Source organism: Patiria miniata, unplaced genomic scaffold, assembly GCF_015706575.1.
Source record: "Patiria miniata isolate m_02_andy unplaced genomic scaffold, ASM1570657v1 HiC_scaffold_18, whole genome shotgun sequence".
In the NCBI taxonomy this organism is placed as follows: Eukaryota; Metazoa; Echinodermata; class Asteroidea; order Valvatida; family Asterinidae; genus Patiria; species Patiria miniata.
The window spans coordinates 16,172,645-16,197,742 of NW_024037056.1; the positions used below are offsets into that span (position 1 = coordinate 16,172,645).

The 25,098-nt window shown below is 40.2% G+C and overlaps 1 protein-coding gene across 2 annotated transcripts; it reads right to left on the reverse strand.

The window, feature by feature from the left end:
* Nucleotides 1-438: 438 nt before the first annotated feature.
* On the reverse strand, nucleotides 439-24,823 carry LOC119724879 (protein argonaute-2-like). 2 transcript variants are annotated; one of them, XM_038196171.1, is made up of 22 exons: nucleotides 24,638-24,823; nucleotides 23,354-23,624; nucleotides 21,825-21,942; nucleotides 20,972-21,153; nucleotides 19,895-20,031; nucleotides 19,521-19,655; nucleotides 18,657-18,744; nucleotides 18,277-18,360; nucleotides 17,660-17,723; nucleotides 17,143-17,214; nucleotides 14,719-14,766; nucleotides 14,027-14,149; nucleotides 13,610-13,752; nucleotides 11,867-12,051; nucleotides 11,084-11,243; nucleotides 10,572-10,662; nucleotides 9,887-10,081; nucleotides 9,454-9,588; nucleotides 8,602-8,703; nucleotides 7,641-7,849; nucleotides 6,708-6,734; nucleotides 439-6,032 (listed from the first exon to the last, which is right to left on the reverse strand). In XM_038196171.1, the coding sequence occupies exons 1-22, from the start codon at nucleotides 24,666-24,668 to the stop codon at nucleotides 5,924-5,926; spliced, it is 2,709 nt and encodes a 902-aa protein (XP_038052099.1). In that variant the 5' UTR covers nucleotides 24,669-24,823; the 3' UTR covers nucleotides 439-5,923. The 2 variants fall into 2 exon arrangements, with proteins under 2 accessions (XP_038052099.1, XP_038052098.1); XM_038196170.1 differs by having other exon boundaries at nucleotides 14,021-14,149.
* Nucleotides 24,824-25,098: the final 275 nt, after the last annotated feature.

Below are 25,098 nucleotides of genomic sequence, written 5' to 3' on the forward strand. Positions count from 1 at the left end.
TCGCAGGTGTTCAGGCTACACACTTATGAAAGTGCACCACATAAAAAAATCCCCATAGACAACAGTGATAAATGCCCATGCTTCAAAATTCTTTTAAAAATTCTCAAAACTCTCACAGGTGTTCAGGCTGCACAGAAAAATGAACAACATGTCTTTCATTTTTCTTTCAATTTTTGGTGGGTTGACCAATGAATTTTTAGAGAAATTCTCACCCAAGAACATGATCACCCCTCAAACGAATGATATCTCCCAAACTGGAAAAGAAGCCACTTGCGAACTTCGCTCGTACCCCCCCCCCCGCCCTGTTTGCAGGTCTCGAACTTGCAAACTGGATTGGATGGACAGACGCACGTGTTTTTTTGCCCACGTGCGAAGTGGGCGTGGCCTCATAGCTCGGTCTATTTATATTTCTCAAAACAAAACACACTGCGCACACGCTTTCCATATGTCAATATTTATTCTCTGAAAGCATACAAATGTTTATTTTTCTCTCAAAATAATCAGCAGACACAAAAGAGTAAAATACCTTTAAGCCACAGCAAAAAGCATAAACAGAGTTATACATTGCAACAAATAAATAAAAACGATGTTGTTAATTCATAATTATTGTGCTGCGAGTGGGATAACATACATTACCTACTGACTTTATGACTATTTTTAGATAATGGAAAAGTACTACGTTAACTGATAAACTTTTACGGCAATATTGCGTCAAAAATTCTCTAACATTCAGACACTTTCATGTTGGTCTCGAATAAAAGAAAATTTGATTTGAAAACGAAACTTGACTCACATGTTAGTCATTTCTTGAAACCAACTCTGTCAAGGATTTTAAGAAGTTGGTACTTGTGCCCTTTTGTATAGATAATGTTGAAGATTGCAGTAAAATTATTTCAGGATACAACTGTAAATTAGACTCACGGCATCTTCAAAAAATATTTGACCAATATGCATAATCTAGGCTACACCTACATGATATAATCTGTGTAGTAGCTATGTATGATATATTTGACCTATGGTCACAATGAGGCTTTGTTGCACCTACGTAGAAGCTACAATCTCGCCTGGGTAGGACCGATGTTACATTGAGGACCACTGTGGAATCTATATCATTGATGGCAATTTACGACTACAGTATCTTGCATGGCCTATATATGTAGGATCTATTTGACCTATGGTCACAGTGAGGCTAATTGTGGCACCAACGTAGGTGCTACAATCTCACCTGTGTAGGACCAATGATACATTGAGGACCACTGTGGAATCTATGTCATTGATGGCAATTTACGACTACAGTATCTTGCATGGCCTATATATGTAGGATCTATTTGACCTATGGTCACAATGAGGATTTGTGGCACCTATGTAGGTGCTACAATCTCAGCTGGGTAGGACCAATGTTACATTGAGGACCACTGTGGAATATATATCATTGATGGCGATTTACGACAACAGTATCTTGCATGGCCTATATATGTAGGATCTATTTGACCTATGGTCACAATGAGGCTTTGTGGCACCTATGTAGGTGCTACAATCTCACCTGGGTAGGACCAATGTTACATTGAGGAACACTTTGGAATACTGTGGGATCTATTACGACTACAGTACCTTGCATGGCCTATCTCACCTATGATCCATAGGATCAGGTACAAAGGACCTATGTAGGATTCACTTAAAGCAAGAACTCTTTGGATCGGGCTCACCTTTACAACGGTCTGGGTCTAACACCTACACTGGATCTACATGTCACATACTGAGAAAGAATACGATCATAGGCTCACAGGTTTCTCACCTACAAAGGACCTATGAGTGGGAACAATCCCAAATTACAGGACCTATATTGGATCGTACATGTACAAAATCAGTCAAATTATGTCCTAACATTGCATATGACCAATTAAAGGAACATTATCTTTACTAAAAAGGACCTACACCAGATCGTACAAAAAAGCCCTGTAAAGATGCCCTACCCCTGTAAAGGACCTATGCATTGACCCTTCAGGTCCAATAATAGATCCTACATAATTCGTGTCAAATAAACTACTGTTTCCTGTCAATTCTAAACCTCCATATGCATTTTATCTTCACATTTTGCAGCACAAAACAGCCGTAGACTGTTCTGAATCCACATCAAAACAAAAATTGCAGCATATAATTCAACGTCCAAAGCAACACTCTGAACAAAACAATACCACAACTTTTAAAGATACAATCAGAACAAAATTCCACCAACATTTTCGGATTTTTTTTTAGATTTCACAAAATTTTCGAACAAGCTATGACAACAAACATGGTTTTATCAGAAAACAGACAACTACACCTTAATTTTAACCTACTTACGGCTCCACTTTCATTAAGAAAAAAAAAATAATGGCTCATCACTGCAAAATTTTCCTTCTTATAAGTAATCAGTAAATCAATTCAGAAAACAAATATGTAGATAATCAAATAGAAATAAACACATATAAAAATTTAAAATGAATGGTATTTTTTTTGGCTCAAAAGTAGGAATTATTTCTACCCCACTAATATACATGTAGTTAGAAAAACTAGAGCACTGTAACAAATTGAATTGAGGTTTTAAGGTTGTAGTTTCAACTGGAACCAGTTGGAGATTTTGTACTTATCAGAGTAAAAGCTAGGAAACTATAAGTATACACCTACAGTGCAATGACTGTTTACGAGTGCAATAGTAAGAATAATTTCATGAGGTGACAGATGGAATGTTGGTCTCGTGGCATGGAACATTCAATCTGTCACCGAATGAAAATACAAAAGTGAAACACTTATTATTTGTTTTATACAACACCTGAATAAATCCTCGTCATCTGATTGGTCAGAGCCACAATGGTGTGACCGTGCAATAGAATTTCTATTTACCGTGGAATAGAGCTAATCTTGTGGTGCGGCTGGGCCATGGGTTGGGACAAACGACTCAATGTGTAGGGGATAACAGGGATTTATTCAGGTATTGTATAATTGATCTCAAACAACGATAGTCTGAAGTTATACACACAAACGGCATAGTTTCTGATCTACCATCTCAAAATTGTTGCGATGGTAGTTACTGTTCTGAGAAAACAAAATCACACCAAGAAATGAAACTTTCATCTAACTTTATCTACAAATCACGTCAACACGAAAAAAACACTTATCCATCTAAAACTAATGATTAGATTGATCATGATTTCGTTTTCTTTTCAAAATGTTTATATTACACAAAAACCCATGACACTTTTTCTTTTCAATTTTTATTGGCCGGCGCGGACTATTGCTATATTTTTCAATTATATTTATTAATAAATATTTGTTTTTTGTTATTTCAAAAGTCATAACTATTGCATTTTCTTGTTCCGTTATTTTACCTCATGAGTCCAGCACCACGAGGGCAAATCTCAGGAATCTGCTTAATCACGGGAAAAACCTGCTTAGCGGAAATGGGATACCAGCCAAGATGCCATGCGATGTCAATGACTTGTGACCGGTTCTCAACTTATCTTTCGCTTAGCGCATAAAGCTTCTAAGCATTTTCGGCAAAGCAGCTTCCTGAAATTGGTCCCAGTCAATAATACACACACGCCACTATGACCTTTGAACTTTACCCTGAACTCTGCACTGTGAACTCTGACCTCTGCACTTTGACCTTTAAACCTTTACACGAATAGTACGTTCTCACCCAAGAACAATTCTCAAAGTCACATTGTCATGAAAATGGCAATGTAATGACGCATTTCATAAATTTGACAGTTATAGGTATTTTTCTCTGAACTTTTAAGTTGTTTTATCGCTAGATACATAAGTTATGGAGATATGAGATCTTATCGTTCCAATTAATACCAGAAATGATGAAATTTCTAAATTTTGAAAGCAAGACCAGTAAACTGAAAAATATATTTACAGGAGTCAAAATTTCTGCACAAAATGTGACATGATTTGCTTCAACGCAAGTTAACATCTCTCAAACTATTTCTTTCTTCAGACATGAAATAGCCACACCGACACTATTAACTGTACATGATAAATCGTTCTAAACACTACGACTATTTCATGTGTTGATTATTTACAAAGACCACTTTGTGCATAGTGTGAGGTGATTGCAGTGAAGTTAAACAAGCGCGAGTGTTTAAATTTTTTTTTTTATATAATGCAACGCTCGACTGATCCACAGGCACATACACACGTTTACGGAAAATGTAAATATATTCTAGCCATAGAAAAACAAGACGAGGCAAACCTAATAAAGCCGGTCCCAGAGTACACAGAATTCTCTTCAATTGATTCACATGACTATTAACTGTAAAGCCTTGAAGCTCAGATTGCCACACAGTGAGTTTTTTGCCTCAAAAAAAAAAAAAAATCAGGCAGGATAGATATCTACCTCACGACCTTGCGAGGCAGAAAACTCAGCAAAAATTTACCGCACACTGGGACATTTTGTGAGCTACGTGCTGAGCATACGGCCTTGAATGACTTTTTGCTAAGCACGTAGCTCTCGTGTGCGGCGGGCTCGAGTCTCTCCATGCATGTGGTGTACACATTAGGCTGATTCAGCCCATCCGTTGGCATTACAAGGTAATCCTATACAACAGCACTGCCCGGCTTACAGTCAGTCCAACAGATACAAAGGGAACACTAGGCTGGCCCTCTGGGACCAGCAAAAATCAATAAATAAACAAGTCAAGTTAGAGACTACATGTACAGACTCCAATATTGATTTCAAGAAGTCTAAGAAAGTCAACCACTTTTGTGACTTTTTAAGGTTGAATTTCAAGGGACATGTAATATTATAACTGTACATTATTGTCGGGCTCACTGGTCCAAATACATTACATGGTGTGCTTTGCAGCGCATTTTAACTGTTGGCTACTTGGTATTAATTAAACATGGTTCCACAAGTACATTTCATGGATCATTTTTGACATCACAGAGGGCTACAAAAAATCCAAGGATTACTTTTGGCATCAAATATGGCTCACTAGTAATCCTGGACGAATACTAAGGGGGGGGGGGGGGGGGAGGAAACCACGTAACAAGTTCCGCTGTTTTTAAATAGTCAATGTATACAATGTATAACATACTTCATGAATGGCCAATCCAGTTACGACTGACTCGTAGTGCTGTAAGTAGTAAACCTGGACCTTATTGGACTAGAGAGGGCAGGCTTCTGATAGGGCAGTCCCGAAGAGAGTCATTATTCTTAGTGCTACACAGTCAGTGTAGTTCTCTAAAGGTTAGCAAAGAACTCATGTTCAGATAACATTAAGCATTGTGTGGAAATAAACAGGGTGAAAATTGCAAGGCTAAGTCAAGAAATTGTAGGAATATCACTTTCTATCTTATTGCAACAATCGGGTGGAAAGTTAAAAAACATCTGGGCAAATTGGACACAACGTCCACAGAGTTGATTAAGAAAACATTATTGAGATTAATTTTGTATGCAAAGAAGACTTAGAAAACCACTCAAATAATTACAACGGCCAAAGTTGCTTACAACGACAAAACGAAAATTGCTTAGCCCAATAGAGTTGTGCCGAGCTTAAAAACTGGTAACCGCGCAAAACGGCATGTAATGTACAATGTACATTGCTTTTCACTGGTCCCCAGCTCATCTTTTCTCGAGAGACATATTTGCTTAGCCTTTTGTGTTTCAGCTTGGAATTTCTGCTTAGAAAAAAAGTCACGTCAAACTCTAAGTAGCTGAACACTGGTATCTGCTTAACACAAAAAGCTTCAGCTAAGCGAAAACAGAATGGTTACCAGCTCAAAACTCATGTGATGCATATTACTCAGTAACTGGTTTCCGGCCCAGCTTTGGCTTAGCGTCAAATGTGCTGAGCAATGTTTTTGAGCTCTTACTGTTTCACGCAACGGACAACATTACCCTTATGATTCCTTCTGCGCACCCTGCTAAGTGAAAATGCTAAGCGAAATACATGACCCGGAGAATGTCGTCGTGGACTTTCACCGCCCTCATCATCTCCTCTATGCTCCGCCCCCCGCTGGTACTTGTAGTGTGGCTACCATCACCACTGGTGGAAAAAATAAAAATAAAGGGAAAAAACATCAATCTCCGGAAAATGATATGTGACCTGCCATAGCATAACGAGGAATAACCACACCTTTGACTTTTCACGTTGTGTACATCATGTTTAAGCGCAAATCATTGGCTTTCCAATGATACCAAATTTATTTCTGGAGCTTAATTTATTCCAAAGATATGACGCAGGAACTTCAACAGTGTCCTGCCAACTTTCTTTAACTTCATTTCGAGAAAAACGGCTTTGAAAAAAAATTAAAACGTATTGCGCCGCCAAGGACAAAATGTTCTTCAGTTTTTTCCACTTTTGTAGGTATTTTTTTCCCAACAAAAATGCATAGTGTGATCGTTGATACCTTTGCTACTCAAAAATACAAAATAATCACTATCAATTTTCACATGATTTTTCTGGTATATCCGACTTCAGGCGTCGATTATTCACATAGAACAATTAAAATTACAGCAAAATAATTTGTTAATGACTTTCTTAATATTTCATTTCAGCAACACATCTCTTATACCAGTACATTAGATACACATGTGAATCTAATTTTTATTCTTCAAGGCTCGCGTATAAGCTGCCCTGTGTATAAGCTGCAGTAAACATTTACATGGGCAAAATCAATGTATAAGCCGTGGCTTATATTCCGAAAATTATGATACTCACTTGCTGTTGGTTCCTGAATGATGACCACTGTGGGAGAAAATGGCAAAAAGAAGAAGAAATTATTCATTAATAAGTTGAAATAAAAGTTGTGGAAACGAAAGGTATTTTGCATGGCGTACAACTATGGTTGTTAAAACGATCATTTAGGTATTGGTGTGTAGACCTTTCGTACGCTATATCAATGTAGTTTTTGCCAAAATGGTTTGCAAACTTTGGTTGGCCGTTGCAAAAACAGAACCAAAACTAACCAATTTAAACAAAAAATCATTAAGAGCACTGAGTAGTCTAACAACATTTTGATAACTATAACCAATTTTCAAATAAACGTCATAGGAAAACTGACTAGGTGCATTATAATAATTTTAAAGTTGAACAAAGAAAGTGACTTGAGCTAGGTTTGAACCTGCTTCCTCTGGATTGATGTTCCGGTGCTCTACCAACTGAGCTATCAAGCTCTATTTCTGTCAATGTCTTTCTTCAAGGGGCGCTAGTCGGAAGACATAAACCTGAACCCCCAACATAGGGCTGGATAGCTCAGTTGGTAGAGCACTGGAACGGCAATCCGGAGGATGCAGGTTCAAACTCTGCCACATTCAATTTCAAGTTCAACTTTAAGGACGTAACCACTTGATAAATACTGAGGACGTAAATGTTCACTTTGAGGCAAACCACGGCTGAAATTTGTGGTCAATAACTTTTTTTTAAAAAACCTCTAAGTTTTTAAAACCAAACTCTACGTTTTCATAAAATTAAAGAAAGGTTTACTTGTAGGTTTTTATAAAACAAATGTTTCATTATCACTACACTTAATTTGTCTCATAATGTGCACAATATTTTTTGTTTCAAATCGTCAGGGCTCGTCATAAGTGTAAATTCTAAAACTTTTTCTTGCCTGATTATTATAACAGTTGCCTTTTTTTGTTTTTTTCGTACCTGACATAACCGTCGTGGTCCTTCTCGACAAGATGGTAGCGCGCCCGGAACGCCACCAGATGCGCGTAGTAGGCCGGTGCCGGGATGGAGACGCTGCGTGTGCAGCGCACGTAGGTATGGCACAGTTGATAGGTCAGGCACTGCAGGTCATCGGCGGTGAAATCGTTGTCGTCCCACAGGACGTGGTAGTGGGACGGACGACTTGTCCCCTAAAAGAAGAAGAAGAAAAAAGAAGAAGAAAAAAGAAGAAGAAGAAAAAAGAAGAAGAAGAAAAAAGAAGAAGAAGAAAAAAGAAGAAGAAGAAAAAAGAAGAAGAAGAAAAAAAAAGAAGAAGAAAAAAGAAGAAGAAGAAAAAAGAAGAAGAAGAAAAAAGAAGAAGAAGAAAAAAGAAGAAGAAGAAAAAAGAAGAAGAAGAAAAAAGAAGAAGAAGAAAAAAGAAGAAGAAAAAAGAAAAAAAATCGAAACAAATTCAAATGGTGTTCCATGACTGTCAGATAAGCATGGTTTTAACAACCCTGACTTTGAGCATTCCATGCGCCATGCGCGAACAAAAGAGGGCGCTATTTCACCTACGAGAGCCATGTGGATGGGACACGACACGTGTACGCACGACTTCCTGAATGTGCAAAAGCTAAAGCCACCGTGTCTTCACGTGAGCGTCAGGCGTCGTCGGTGCACGGATACGTTCGAATTCAACTTGTGAAGGTCTCCGAAACTAATCCCTGCCTCCAATAACTTTGGATACATACGAAATACGCAGTGGATGTATCGAGAGCCAGCCTAGATCTTCCCCAACTATCCTTTTCTGGCCGTTGATGGGGTACTTGTGCACGGAGCCCATAGCCAAAGGTTCGCATGGCTTATTTTATGAGTGAGTCTTCGCGTGAGTGTCGGGCATCGTCGGCAATGCCCGCCACTTGTACAGAACTCATCCCGGACGTGAAATGAGACGGGCCTTTACCTGGATACCAGCGTGACTGCAGAGGTAGAAGTCAAACTCGTTAGGGTGGGTGATACCGGTGTCCACCGTGGTACCGGCTGGAATGTTACCACTCTTGCCAATCTACGAGAATGAAAATGACAGAAACCAGTGAAAACGACGCCGAATATGTCTTAATCCTCCCTTTGCTTAAGAGGTCACCAATGGTCAAAATTGTCTTCCTCACCTCCTGGCCTACTGTGTACAAACCAATGGGGGGTCTTGACCAATATTGACCCAAGTAATAAGCAGGCTGACAATGCATGTTACCATAGGCGGGTTATTCGAATGAGAAACTCTAACAATGCATTGTTGGGGGATAAACACACGTGAGTGCAAAGTCATTGTTGTAAATTTAAATATTTCTACAGCTCTAAAATTACATTTTAACATTTTTTAGAAAGTTAGCAAACGGCTTCAATAAATGGGATTTTTCTAGTGTCCGTACCAAGAAAATTGTGTCATTACGACAACTCTTTTGCTAAAAATATTGAGGATCCTTTTCTTCAAAATGAAGAGTAACAAGAAACTGTTAAAAGTTTTGAAGTTGTGCACTGAAGAAGGGGAGTGTTGCCTAGTGGTTAGGCTTCGTGAGTCATTACCAGAGGGTCAGGGGTTCGAATCAAGCTACTGGCCATTTGTTGTGTCCTTGGGCAAGCCCTTTCACCCCAACTTGCCTCTCCCACCTGCGAAGAACTGGCATCCCGTTCAGGAGAAATAGGAGTATTCCCCATTATTTCATGTCAAGGAAACCAGAGATAAACGCTGGCCTGATTGGCCATATTGCTCATGACAGACTTTGTTACTGAAGATAGAGTGCCGAATCTGTCATACCTGTTCCTTCTTGTCAGCACAGAACAGCCTAGTATGGTGCCGCTTCTGCACAGCGATGAATGTGATTCCGGGCTGGTACCCCGCCTCCAGGGACATACAGGCCTCGCGGATTGCACGCAGCTCGTGGTTCAGAACCTGATGGTAAAAAAAACCCACAAAATTTCAAATAAAAAAGTTACGAAACAAAAGAATCCACAATGATGTTCGTCATTTCAATTCTGCTGAAATCCCAACCCTTTTGATCAAAGTACGAAGGCCTGAAATATATTTCAATTTTTTGATGCAGTTATCCTCGACTCTTCCAAACTTCAATTGTTCACGTACTTAATGAACTTTTAGTTTGGAATTGTCTGGTTTGATGCGACTCTAGAATACCACACTGATATGGGTGTAGGAAATTGGTATGTTCCCATTTTCAGGTCGCTCTTCTTACCTGTGGGAACTGGCCTTCGCTCACACCGTCCCGGTACAGGATAATACGGGCTGGCTTGAAGCGCGTCGTTTGGTAGAACTGGATTAGAATCTCTCTGACCATGACCTTGAGGTCGACGATGATCTCTTGACGGTGCTGCTGGACGTGAACGCTGGCTGTATAGCGGCTGGGATGGGCGTCCATGCTACCCACAACCTGCAAGTGCAATATTCAAGTTTGTATATAATGACCAGTCAATAGTTTTATATCGGCTGGTCAATAGTTATATATCGGCTGGTCAATATTGGTACATTGGCCAGTCAATATGTGTAGGCTGTCTGGTCAATCAATCTGTATATTTGCCAATCAATATTTATAATATTGGCCAGTCAATATTTATATATAAGCCAGTCAATATTCATATATTAGCCAGTCAATATTTATATATTAGCCAGACAATATTTATATATTGGCCAGTCACTATTGCAATACTGACCTGTCAATATGTGTAAACTACCCGTAAATGTATTATGACTGGCCAATCATAAGTTATGTTGGTTATTCAATATTTTTATGTGGACCGGACAATAGTTGTATATTGCCCAGTTAAAATGTGTATAATGCCCAGTCAATAATTGAATATTGCCCAGTCAATATCTGCATATTTTACAGCAATGTCAACAAATTTCTCATGCTTCCTCCTTACAGCAGCAATGGAAGGTTTCTTGTCATCTCCAGCAGGTGGATGAGTCACATCAGCACCCAGGAAAATGACTGGCTGACGGAACAACGCTGGTCTGCAAGATGTAAAAATAAAATAAAATAAAATATAGTTATCAAAAAAGTGGTTATCATTCATCACTTTCTCAGCAACTTCAGGACCATGATGATCTTTGTGATCAGCAAATGGAATGGATGTTGACAAGTTAAGGATACTGTTTTAGATCCTCATGTATAGCAAACCTCTATGTCTATAAAGAGGTGTTATAGCGCCCTCTACAGTGAATGCACAGAGCCAATACTGAGCTCTGGCTAGTAGGAACAAGGATAAATGACCCTTTAAAGCTACAGCAGAGTTTAAAGGATCTAGGAATACTTGGGTCACATTTGAAAAGTTAATCGTCTTGTACCAGCATTTTGATTGAGACCAGTGGATACGAGTTCAACGTAGACACGTAATATCGCCCTCTGCGGTGCATGCGCGGAGCCAATACTGACCTCTGGTTGGGCACCAGGATGTTGTTGACCCCTCCAAGCTTGACGTTGATCTTGAGGCAGAGGTTGGACAGGGTCTGGGCGGTGGTGCGGTTGACGTTCTTCATCTGGACGCACTGGGTGGCGATGCCCAGAAGCGTGTCGCCTATTCTCTTGACCTCAGCTGGAAAAAGAAAACCACAACGCATTGAACAAAGTATTGTTTTCTTCCAAGTTTAGTAATTCAGCTGGAGTAATTTCACAGGGTATTTGTACCAGTCCTATCTTCTCATGAAATCAGCGGGTGTGTTACTGAGCAATGTAGCGGCTCCACGTGCCTTTATTAATTATCCCTAACCGCCCTGAATCCTTCAAAATCCTCTTTGCCAAAGTGGAGGAATTTGGAGGATTGAGGTTACATGGCAAAAGTGTGATACTGATTCCGTGGGATGCACTTTGTCGAGGTCTTGGGCCGGACCTTGTGTTGTTTTGCTCAGCCACGCATAAATATAGGCATGGATTATGCTTGAAATCCTCCGTACTGCTCCAGGATGTCACTGGCCAAGCCTGAACATATTGACAGTCACTGCCGCAGGATTTTGCAGGATTCAGGCAGTGGTTACCCCTCAACGGACCATATTCAAGAAATAATGGAGGAATTTGCAGGATTGAGGCTATATGCTATTTTTCCATGAGGCCAATTGGAGTATTTTGCAGGATTGAGGCGACATCCTAGCAAAAAGGCCTAGGGAGTTAGGGTTAAGGATCTTCTTTAGAAAGTCCTGAAAGTTTTTTTCAGATCCTCACCGTAAACGGGCGTCTTTCCCGGGAGGACCACCACGATGAGCTGTAAATCGGGGAACTGTCTCTTGAGATAGCGGAACATGGGTTCCACCTGGTCAGCGCCCTGGGCGTACTTGCAGAACACGGGCTGGCAGCCGATGGGCATGCCGGCGTCGCTGGAGATCTTCTGGAGTTGACTGGTAAAATTCCTAGCGTGGAAGATGAAAGCAAATTTGCTTAGCATAAACAAGTACTGCTGAGTGTAAAAAAGGATCTTCTGAGCAAGAAAGGGTAACCAGCTTAAATGGCACACGATTATATTGCTTGTGACTGGTATTCAGCCAAATTTCATGCCGGCGTCGCTGGAGATCTTCTGGAGTTGACTGGTGAAATTCCTAGCGTGGAAGAAGAAAGGAAATTTGCTTAGCATGAACAGGTACTGCTGAGCGTAAAAAAGGATCTTCTGAGCAAGAAAGGGTAACCAGCTTAAATGGCACACGATTATATTGCTTGTGACTGGTATTCAGCCAAATTTCATGCTGGCGTCGCTGGAGATCTTCTGGAGTTGACTGGGGCAATTCCTAATGTGGAAGATGAATGGAAATTTGCTTAGCATAAACAAGTACTGCTGAGCATTAAAAAAAATCTGCTGAGCAAGAAAGGGTTACCAGCTGAAATGGCACATGATTATATTGCTTGTGACTGGTATTCAGCCAAATTTCATGCCGGCGTCGCTGGAGATCTTCTGGAGTTGACTGGTGAAATTCCTAGCATGGAAGAAGAAAGGAAATTTGCTTAGCATGAACAAGTACTGCTGAGCATTAAAAAACAATCTGCTTAGCAAGAAAGGGTTACCAGCCTAAATGGCACATGATTATATTGCTTGTGACTGGTATTCAGCCAAATTTCATGCCGGCGTCGCTGAAGATCTTCTGGAGTTGGCTGGTGAAATTCCTAGCGTGGAAGGTATGAAAATTGCTTAACAGCATGCACATATTTGCTTAGTGGAAAAAAAATATCTGCTGAGAAAAAATACATTAGCAGCCTTTACGATCTGTACTCCTTGTGACTGTATTCAGCCAACTTTTGCTTAAAAGCGGGTAGTCATAAGTCATCGTAAGTCATCACAAGTCATCACAAGTCATTCACTAGTCATTCACTAGTCTTCTAGTCTGGAGCCATGCAACAAGCCACTCAAATGAGAAGTAACAAGGCCTTTCTTTTATCATTGTTCATTTTGTGATTGACCTGTGATGAGCTAGTGATGGACTTGTCAATGACATGTGACTGACTTGTGTTTTACTAGTGATTTTCTTGCCGATTGTCTTGTGAAAGCTTGTGAAGGAGTTGTGATCGATTTGTGATTACGTTTGAGGTGGAGCTGTTGTACTTGACCTGCTATTGACTTAGGAATGACTTATGATGGACCTGTGATTGACTTATGATTGGCTTTTGCCTGATCTGTGATAGCCTTGTGATGAAACTTATGCTTGATCTGTGATGGACTTGTGATTGACTAGTGATGGCTTGTGCCTGATCTGTGATAGCCTTGTGATGAAACTTATGCTTGATCTGTGATGGACTTGTGATTGACTAGTGATGGCTTGTGCCTGATCTGTGATAGCCTTGTGATGAAACTTATGCTTGATCTGTGATGGACTTGTGATTGACTAGTGATGGCTTGTGCCTGATCTGTGATAGCCTTGTGATGAAACTTATGCTTGATCTGTGATGGACTTGTGACCACACTGATGTTTCACTACTTACTTGAGTGCTTCTTCTTTACACTGGTGCTGTTGTGCGAAGCAGGCGATGGCCCAGGTGCTGATCTTGACTCCCGTGTGGAACTGCTTTCCCCGCATGTCCCAGACGCCCTGCGTAGGCACCGCCAACATTCTGCCACTCTGTTGCTGTACGAATTGAACAAACAAAAAGGTCACCCATTGCGAAAGGGAATCCATGTTTAACTTGGCGTGGGTTGTAATCGAGTCCTTCATAAGTCTTTCACAAGAACCCAGTCATCCCTGAGCAGGATGATGAACTCTTTCCAATTAGGTTAAGCCTAATGTTCAATCAATGTTGCTGGAATCTAAATAATTAATATAAAACCAGGCATTTGTTATTTTTTTATTTCGGAGTGTTAAGCGTTAAAAATTGGAAGAATGGAGGAATGTTTACACCCACTCGTCCTCCGTATTGGATCTTCGGAGCCGGCAGGACACGCCCCTCGATGCGAACCATGTCCGTGCTGATGTTGAGGCTGAACTCCTGCACGTAGGGGTCGTTGTTGAACTGTGCCCTGTGAACCTTTGTTGATCAGAACAAAATGCAAAAGTGGTGTCAGCGGTGGGATTACGGCCAATGACAGAGTAGTTTAGATTATACAACACAGTGGTTGTTATTGAATTGTGCCCTGTGGACCTATACGGATCACAACATGAAGAAATGTGGTGTCAGCGGTGGGATTATGGCTAATGACAATTTAGATTATACAACACAGTGGTTATTATTGAACTGTGCCCTGTGGACCTATACGGATCAGAGCAACATGAAGAAATGTGGTGTCAGCGGTGGGATTACGGCAAATGACAGAGTAATTTAGATTATACAACACAGTGGTTATTGAACTGTGTCCTGTGAATCTATACGGATCAGAACAACATGAAGAAATGTGGTGGCAGCGGTGGGATTACGGCCAATGACACAGTAATTTAGATTATACAACACAGTGGATGTTATTGAACTGTGCTCTGTGAACCTATAAGGATCAGAACATGAAGAAATGTGGTGTCAGTGGTGGGATTACAGCCAATGGCAGGGTAATTAAGATTATACAACGAAGTTATTAAACTGTTCTCTTCACAGAAAATACTCACCAGGTTGTTGATTTCTCGCTCTCTGTCTGGGGCTGAGCGTGCAGTTGCCTGATTAAAAAAGTAAATAAATAAATCCTTGTAAACAACGTGTCCAAAACAATGTGTCCAAAACAATGATTGTATCTGCACATTTTTGCAGAAGGATACAGCACAATGGCTGAAAATTTTGTGGCAACATTAATGGCACTATTTCGATCAAAATAACTGGTCAGTTGAGATTCATACAAGATAAAAATTTGTCATTTCAGTAACTGAAGTAATAACAAGTACAATTCTTACACAATAATAAAAATGGTCAAGTAATACTTAAACAGTAATATCTACCAGTTCATATTTGAAAATATTTTCCATTTCTATAAAATTGTTGTGTACATACTATCACAACATGTTCAAAATAATTTGAGAAAATACAAAACAAGATGAATACATACCATTTTGAATGAATACAGAAGTTTTTTTGTTAGCTAAATGTATCTAACTAACTAATGCTCCAAATGTATTGTTAAAATAGCGGTTTAATTTTTAAGCACATAGCTCCTGAGAGATCTGAAAAAAAATTCTGACAAGAACCTACACTGCCTGTTGCTAGGTTATATCTACTGTATCTTGATGTAAATCTTCTGCAAAATATGTCATTTGGAAGTTACCATGAAAAAAATGAGACTATTGGCGAAAGGTTTTGAAAAGACTAATAAAAAAAAATGGTATCTACAATAATCTAAGCCTGTTCTACAAGCAGCTGTAAGCGCTTGTAGGTTTCAAGTAAGGGAAGCCTCCACACAATGTATCCAATCCAAATCAATTTTTTTCTTTCCGGTCCAGAGTAAAATAAAGTTGTTGAAGTTATACTTGAAAAGATCAACTGCTTCTGAGCTAACGTTTCCAAGGAATTGCAACATGAAAGATTCAAATAGCTAAAACTTGTCTACAAGAGCGCAAGATTAAGAAAAGTCAGTAAAAAGCTGTAAGCTATAAATAAATCTCCATCATCATTTTGAGAACGTTGCACATTCCCATTGTATTTTTAAGACGAACAGTCCGTTCTCAATCAAGAATGCAAAGCAAGTGTATAGAGAAGTTTGGCTTTTTACAAAAAAGAAAAGTGTTATTAATTGAAACTGACAGAAACTTAATCAGTTTGTAACTTCTACAGACAGATTACTAAACACCGCAAAAAAAAAGGTCCACACTCATTGGAGGGGTCATAATTTTTAATTTGATCGTCTTATGACGATGTCATTTATATCCATTGGGGAATTTTGTTAGCTACATTTTGATACTCCGTTTACTATCAAAGATTATACAACACCTGAATAAAACCCCGTCATCTGATTGGTAAATTGTAGATCACGTGACATATTATTATTCGGTATAATGCACGGTGCGACCATGCGTTATACCCATGCGTTATACCGTTTCACTTTGCGCTTCTTCCATGACGCGGTATTTGCGTGCAAAATGCATGCTGGTGTGCACGTTCAGCGTAGCGCGTATTGTTCCAAAGAGCCAGCGCTACAGCGTTGGGTTCAAACATTTTCGTGAAGGGGTAGTTCAACATCTTTAAAATCAAAATAAATTGTAGTTTATAATTTACCAATCAAATGACGAGAATTTATTCTGGTGTTGTATAAAACAAATAACGAATGTTTTACGTTCGTGCGATGGAAAGAATAATTTCATTCGGTGACAGATTGAATGTTCTATTCCACTCGGCTTCGCCTCGTGGAATAGAACATTCAATCTGTCACCTCATGAAATTATTCTTACCATCGCACTCACAAACATTCGTTATTTGTATACTGTAAAGTGTCCAAGATTGACAACTGTTTATGAAAAATGATGCAGTTTGAATATTTGCAAATTAAAAACACACATGCCCTTAATTGGCCCTATCGACTGCACAGTGCCCGAACTAAGCCCGGGTAATTCAATTTTGCGTGCTCTATGCATGCAAGCACTGTGCAGTGGATATTCCCTACCAGTCATTTTGGGCACTGTGACATTGTAACGCAGCAATTTCCACTCACGCACTCTTTAAATTTGCAACTTTTTTCAAACTGCATCATTTTTCATACACCGTCGTCAATCTTGGATGATTTATGGTCTTTGGTAGCAAACGGGGTATCAAAATGTAGCTAACAACATTCCCAAAGGTCTATATAAATGACGGCATCATAAGACGATCAGATTCAAAATTAGGACCCCTCCAATGAGTGTGGATTTTTTTTTTTTGTGGTGTTCATTAACACATGTTTTGAATGCAAATTGTGCTCATCTAATTATTACAAAAGCAGAAGGCATCTGTTCAAGTGAAACTCCAACAATGTGGGTTTTCTGAGGGTTTTTCTGACCGAATTTGTCTGAGAATTCAAAGTTTGATTTGGAGGGGACACACGTGAGGAGACGGCAACTTATTTGAGCAACCTTGATCATGGTAGAGGTTTGCATGTCGGTTAGTTTCTTTATGCAGCGCTGGCCTGGCACTATGTTGCAAACCTGCAAAGAATGAGAGAAATAAAAATAAGAAACAAAAGATTTGGTAAACAACAACAACAATAAACAAATTCAGCCACAATGTAACATCAACCTTCTTACTTTAAAAATTAAGTAAATGCACTTTTTGATATCTGACAATTTTCAATGGGAGGTTTAAAATACAAAGTACACGTACACACTACAAACACGTGCTCTTTATCAAAAAGAAAAAGAAACGAAAAGGAAAAGCTTAAAAACAAATTTGAACAAAAACAAAAGGTATGCAGAGTCTGCATTTCTCAGGTTAAAATAATAATATCTCGAAAAGAGACAAAAAACTTGACCAGTAACAAAAGGTATTCAAAGTCTACATACCACAGCCAAAGAGAAAAATAAAATCTAAGAAAAAAAAGAAAATAAAAATTTTTTTGAACAATTACAAAAGGTGTTCAGAATCAGTGTTTACCTCTAGAGGCAAGTACGTGTGGCGCTGTTCTTGTCCAACTTGCAAGCAAGGCAAAAACGGGTACCTAGGGTAGAAAATTGACAGGAAAATGGAACAAATTATATTTGATCTTTGGTTCAATAAGGTTCAATTCTAGGGGAAGTGTGGCCTAGTGGTTAGGGTTCTTGACTCATGATCAGAGGGTCAGGGGTTCGAATCCAGCTGCTGGTTATATGTTGTGTCCTTGGGCAAGCCACTTCATCCCCACTTGCCTCTTTCCACCCAGAGTATAAATGGGTACCGGCAATAGCTAGGGAGTAACCTGCGATGGACTGGCATCCCATCCAGGGGGAGTAGAAATTTTCTCAGTCGTTTCATGCCACTGAAACCGGAGATAAACGCCAGCCTGATGGGCCATATTGGCTCGGGACAGACTTTAATTTTTACTAGGTTCAATTTGGGACGGAATCAGAAAAATGAAAAATAAGGGTCAAGTCTAACAATTTTCAGGAATAAGCCAACGTTACTGATAAAATACAACGAGTGGCTTGCCAGTCAACAATAAACCTTGATTTAGACGAGAAAAACCAAGGGGTTAAGAATCTTGAAATCACGACGAAATGAGGAATTTGACTAACTGTAATATACGCCTGTGTCGGTCCTTGAAATACTTGGCCACTGTGCATTCCACCGTCTGTCCGTTCTCCAACTCCAGAGGGAATCTGCAATGAGAAATAAAAATATCAAAAAAGTAACATTTATGAAACATTTAGGTGTCCTTCATGGGCTTCCATGGATAGGTAGCATAGTGCCCTCTATATGCATGCAAAGAGCCAATATGTAAAACAATACAATGGACGAGTTCTCATGTAACGAAAAGAAGTTTAAAAGTGCAAAAGAAAAAAATCATGAAACAGATGGGTGTCCTTCAATGGCTGACATGGGTCGCTGTATAGCGCCATCTATGGTCCATGCACAGACCAAATGTGGTTTAAATGTACAATGGACAACTACTCACGTCTGTGCTTGAGCAACTCTCCTGGTGACGTTACACACGCGGTACTTGCGACGCATGTTACCACAATGTGTAATCTCAATCTTCAATCCTACAAAAAAAAAACAAAACAAGCCTATTAACCTACACGGTAGAATCGCATCAATGCAGCTTGAAAAACATTGTCCAATTACATGATATACAAATGGACGCGAAACGCGCAAAATCTGAGACAAACAAAACTTAACCTACAAAACTCCATAGGGTTGTCCAAGGGGCGTAGCTAACTCGCAAACGGTGATAGGTCAGTTGGAGCTGGTCCCAAAGTGCACAAAATTATATTCCGGTGATTTGGAATGGCTATTCACTGGAAGTCTTTTCTTTTAAGTAGTGCACACAATGGGTAATCCTACAGGGTAAACCTATACAATAGCACTGCCAGGTTCTTTTCACAAGCAAACAACAAGGCTAGGTGTAAGTCACACGTGGCAGGCATCAGTGAGTCAATCAAGGAGGTTTAAAGAGAGGTGGCCCATCTGGGCCGAGCAAAAATGGTTCAAACTTCTTTAACCCTAACTGAACCCAACCCATCTAAGTTCAACAGCAGGTTTTGTTTAAATCTGTTGGGATAGGTACAGTACCCCTAAACTGATGGTCTTTTACACTGGGGTTGGCATACCTCCAGAAACTAAGTCCAACAGTGTGTGTGTGTACAATTTCCCATGTGGGTGTTGCAATTTGCTTGAATGGGTACGCTTCCTAGTAAATTATGCTGGGGAGTTAGGGTTAATAGGGGTGTCACTAGCAAAAATGTTGTCCAATGTTGTTCAAAATTTAATTCAAACTCCCCAACACAGAAAGGAAATAAATGACAAATAAATATCTGACCCTTGATTTCTTTGGTGAATTTGACTCTCTGTGAGTCGGTGAGCGGTCGGCGCTGGTCACTGCTGGTTCCGATGTCTAGAACCTCGCACATAAAGTCTATGACAGGCTGGGCTTTGTAGAACGCAGTGGCTGACACTGAAAAACAAAATAAAGAATATAACCGTCAAAAAAGGTTGAAAATGTCACCTCAAACTAAGCCATTAGCTTAGGTTGTATCTGGCTCACTCGGCTACAGCCGAAAAATAACACACGCACCTATGGAAGCCGCTGGCTAGCCGCTGTAGCCACTTCACATAGACTTGTGTGTTATTGATGGCCGTAGCCATGTGATTTGTTTACTTCCTTTTTTATAGTCTGGTGCCGTTCCGACTTACCGTCAATGTTCAGCATCATTTTCCACTTGGACGGCCGGACGCTCTGATGGAAGCCAAACCATACCTCCCGCCCCCCACCCAGGGGGTGGAAGTAATCGTCAGGGGGTGAGAAGAAGGATCGCCCCACTGGGGTGTAACTACAAAAAACAATTAACAACAGTTCAGTCAAAATTGATACACAAACTTCTTTTTCTTTACCGGAAACCAAAGTAGTCACCATGATTGTTTGCTCAATAAGCCATTTGCGAGTGACCTATACCCTTTGGGATTTAAATTTGAAAAACGTCTGGTACACTGACTTGCTCAGAATGCTTGGCACATTTTAACTTTGAATTCTCCAGACCAAAGACACTGTTGCTAATCACATGATTCGGGGCAAGCTCTTGCATAGTTAAGTAAGAGACGCTCAGCACCAATACATTGTTCACAATGGGTGAGAATGGCACAAAGACACCAGACCAAGCCGGAGCTGGGGGTTGCTAGCATAAGGCTTGCCCCGAATCATGTGATTCTTTGGTCGGGAGAATGCAAAGTTAAAACGTGCAAAGCATTTGATTAAGTCAGCGTTCCAGATTTTATTCAAATTTTACTCGCAAATGGCTTATTTAGGAAGTCTCTGCAAAACTAAGACTGTGACTGTCTCAAAATTGGCAGTTGTGCTGCTCCTGTGGACTGCTGAAAAGCGACAAGTTCCAACTAATTTGTACATTGTACTGATTTGTCATGAAGCAAGTTTTAACCCTGACAGACACAATGCAGTGCAACAGTCTGTGGGACCTTGCTGCATTTGCTATCAACTGCCAATTCTGAGACAATGACAGCTAGTCCCATTGAACAACGCCACAGTTGCATCCTGCTGCAGTTGGCAACCATGTACTCTGAGGCAGTTTGACCTGTATCTTGTTTAAATTGTGTAGGCTTCTCACTATGACAAAGTGTTGTGTTGGGCATGGTTGGGTATGGTCTGGACAAATTGCCCTTGAGGATGAGAGGTAATTGTTTACATGTACTTCCTGATGTCTTGCGTGCAGCATAAGGGTTGAGGTTTTAAGATTCAAAATATCGATTGGGACTCACGTCATGGAGGGTAGATGTCTCATGACGACGTCCAACGCCAGGACCGGATCATGGGGGATGATGTTGACCCTTCCTTCCAAGGCATCGGCCAGGGACTGCAGGCTGACCTTGGCTACATACCGGATGGACACCTTGAAAGACCGCTCTTTGCCTTCCCCTGGCAGGGTCACCTCCAGGTCAACCTGAGGTCAAAGGTCAAAGGTCAAAGTGTTTTTAGAAAATGATGTAGACCCTGCCTTCCAAGGGCGTACGTTGGCCATTAGCATCAATTGGTGAAAATGGTTTTGAAACCTACAGATTCTGAACCCTAACCTTCCAAAATCCTTCAAAATCCGCTTTGCAAAAAGGAGGATTTTGCAGGATTGAGGCTATATGGCAAAAATGTGTGGCTGATTTTGGAGGATGCACTCTGTCAAGGTATTAGGCCGGACCCTGTTTTGTAAATGCTCAGACGTGCATACATTTAGGCCTGGATTATACTTGAAATCCTCCGCACTGCTTCAGGATGTCACTGGCTCTGCCTCAACATATTGACAGTGATTGCTGGAGGATTTTGCAGGATTGAGGCAGTGGTCACCCCTCCAAGAACGTCATTCAAGAAATAACAGAGGATTATGCAGGATTGAGGCTGCATGCAAGTTTTACATGGAGGCAGTTGGAGGATTTTGCAGGATTGACGTTGCATCCTAGCAAAATGCCTAGGGGGTAGGGTTAACCAATGTAATCTAAGAGCAATTTACAGAGATGCCAGGGGATTGTCAGATAAGCCGACATGACTAATGCAAATGCACACAAGGTCACAAAAAACCCCAAAGCCAATTTCTCCTTCTTAAATTGATCAAGACCACACTACCTTCTCTTTGCCAATGGGCAACTCCTGTCGGCAGTACAGGTTCTTACGCCCATCAAAGACCGGTTTGATGTTCTGGAATATTCTGTTGGTGTGTTTGACCAAGGTGTCCATCACTTCCCTGGGAAACAAGAACGAAAGAACCAAAGTGGTTGATATAATAACACTAGTATCACCAGTAAATATGTAATTACAGTCGAACCCTGACAAGAAGAGCACTGTTAATACAAGGACCTGCTTATAACAAGCAAAAATTTAAAAGGTCCCAAGTCTTTGTTGTTCTTTGAGTTCCTTTGTGTTCCATTACTGTTAATACAAGGTACCTGTTATAACAAGGTAATTCGTTAAAGGGAATATACAACATTTGCAAACATCGAAAAATAAAACTACCAAGTTTTTAAGAGATACCTTACTAGGATGTTGGTAAATGACAGTCTAAAGCATCCTGTAAAATTATGGCACCTGGTGTGAAGTCATTTGCAAGAAAATGGTATTTTTGTATACATTTCCAATGGTGGTCGGCCGACCACCGTTGGAAAAACCTAACTATATTTCAACTACTGCTCCAAATTTACCTTTTTCCAGTCCAAATTTTGTTTGGTATTGGTTACATGTTCATGAACGGGTGCAGGCCAGCTAGACTGGTTCCCTTACCTTACAATTTTCTGGCAACTATAAGTTGATCCATTTCATCTTTAGTGGAGTCAGGGAGCCAGACTACTTGAACAATTTTGTTTTTCTTGGTTTTTCCAGCATTTTCGAACATAAAACTTCAAACATGTCAGTGTAACAATATTTGATATATTATACTAACCCCTCAAATACTCCATTTCTGAAAATTACAGCAAAAGCCAATGATGTACATTCCCTTTAAGTCCCAAGGACCTTGTTATAAAGGTGTTCGACTGTATCTGAATATCCAACGTTTGAATTTTGTTGTTGTTGTAATACTTGGAAATAAAATGCAATTAAAATGCAATTAAATAAAAAGAAAAGAACAAATTTGCTTTTTACCGGAATTGTATTTCTCATCTTTTTCTTTCATTTGATGAAACCTTTTCAAAGCATGTGCATTTGACATCCTGCATATTCTATCCTAAAGTTAATAATTTGTCCTTCTTTTGTTTATGTGCAACACCACACACATATATGCTAAAAGCGTTCGGAAGCATTGAAAATAAGCCAACAGCTTTGACACACACAAAAATCCAACTGAAGTCACACACGTGCGCCACCAAAGTTGAAAAACTGCAGGGGCTTGAACCTGTGAACTCCGGGTTGCCGTTCCGGTGCTCTACCAACTTGGCTATCCAGCCCTATGTTGGCGGTTTCTCATTTTGTCAATCTCTTTGTTCAAGGGGCGCTAGTCAGAAGCCATAAACCTGTAAATCCCACGTAGCCAGGGATCACATCCTAAGTCGCCATGCTAGCAACGTTAGCAAGATGCTGCAAACCTGGGCAAAAGCAGACTGCGAAAATGGCCAACAGTATGCTCTTGTGGCGCACTACGTTGTGAATTTTATTCATGTTACCTGTTCACCCTACGTGGACACTTCTCAGGCACGATGGTCACCTCGTAATGGTTGATAGTGTCGTGTGGGATGGTAATCTTGAAGTGGTTGGCACGCAGCGTGATGGCCCGTCCTTCTTTGCCGAACCCGGGCCGCGAGGGCATCTTGGAATCCAACTTGGGCGGGGATGGGGGTAAGGGCAGGGTCGGGGGGAGTAGAGGGGGCATGCCCATGTGCAGCATGGGCGGCCGGATGGGTGGCTGGCCGGGCGCCGGTGGTATACCCATGGCGGCTGACAAGAAAAAATAATGAAATAAAGGGAGTGTACATGTGACTGTGAACCGGTCCCCGATTGTTTTTTTCTTTGTATCGGCACTGCACTGAACATGTGCAGTTAGTGTCTTTTTGGACTTAGAAATTTGTATGGTGACAAATCTTAGTCTGGTTGCACGCCAGCATGGGATAGGAATCAGACCATTTACAATTTTGGACTTTATTTCCCTTTAAAATAAATCCTCCAAAGCCACGAATCAGACAAAGAATACTCTGTAAATAAATGTAGGAGTCAATGTAAAATAATAAAAGAAGAATATTCTTATTTCTTGTGATTAAAAAAAAAAACAACGAAAATGTCAGATGAGCGCAACAGGGAAATCGAACCTGGGATCTCTCTCACTTACATTTCAGGCGCGCCATCGACGGCTGTTGCGTAATAAAAAAGTCATGCAACAGCCACCGTGCAGCCGGTTAGCATGAATTTAGAATATGGAAATACGGAATTGTTGCGCATGCCGAACATGCATAACCGGTCACATGAGAAGGCTTAACCAATAATTTGGAAAAGTGAGTCCAATTTTCACGGAGAGTCTGATTTTCATATTACACCGACCGCGCGCTGCGAGCAAAACATCCACTGCCTTACAGCCAACAACATCCAAATAAAATCCCAAAATAAAATCCATCATCAACATTTTCGCATAACTGGATGTGCTTTTATAAAAAAAACAAAAACAAACAAACAAATAAATTTAATTTTCATGATGTTCATTCAGAACTTCAGCAAATCATGCCAAACATCATGAACTTAGACCGAAATTTAATATTACATAAACAGATAAGAGCAGTTGTCTTATCCAAAATTATTTCATCAGTTGAAGGCCTAACGTGATGAGGCAAAAAGTAATCAAAACAAAAGATATTAAAGTCAAACGATCATGTCCGAATACTGGGCCACCAGTCCATATTCAATCTGCGTGAGAAAACTTCGTCGCAATTTTTCGACCACTAATTTGTTCTTATACTCACCAAAATCGAGCGGCTGATGTGGCTGATACATGTCTTACTATCTGAAGAAAACCCCTTCAAATAAATTAACAGTGTTCACGAACCCAATGGTATATTTTGAGGGTTATTTCTTCCGGTCATTGTTTTGTTCTAGTTCTGTTTTTTTGGTCAAAATGGCCGCTGCTTTCGGTTTACGAATGTCGATTCTCTGAATTGTTGCCAATGGCTCAGATAGAATATAATCGATACCAGAAACGATCCTTTAAAATGCACGCAACATGGATTTGACCCACGATTATCGATACTAGCATACCATTCTTCTTTTTTTTTAATCCGAATACATCAAGCTATGAAACTAGCGCTTTATTTATGCATTTCCCTGTACTTTACGAAGTTTCGATTCCACTATTCGGTTTTGTCACTCCATCCAAAACCAAAAACACAAGGAACGCGCGTGCGTGCCATTCCTTAACTTTAAAGGG

Coding starts and splice junctions, on each gene's coding strand:
- LOC119724879 (XM_038196170.1), bottom strand. CDS start 24,668: ATGTATCAGCCACATCAGCCGCTCGATTTTG. Junction 14,150..14,718: donor AGCGAGAAATCAACAACCTG/GTGAGTATTTTC, acceptor TGATCAACAAAG/GTTCACAGGGCACAGTTCAA. Junction 10,663..11,083: donor ATCCTGGTGCCCAACCAGAG/GTCAGTATTGGC, acceptor TACATCTTGCAG/ACCAGCGTTGTTCCGTCAGC.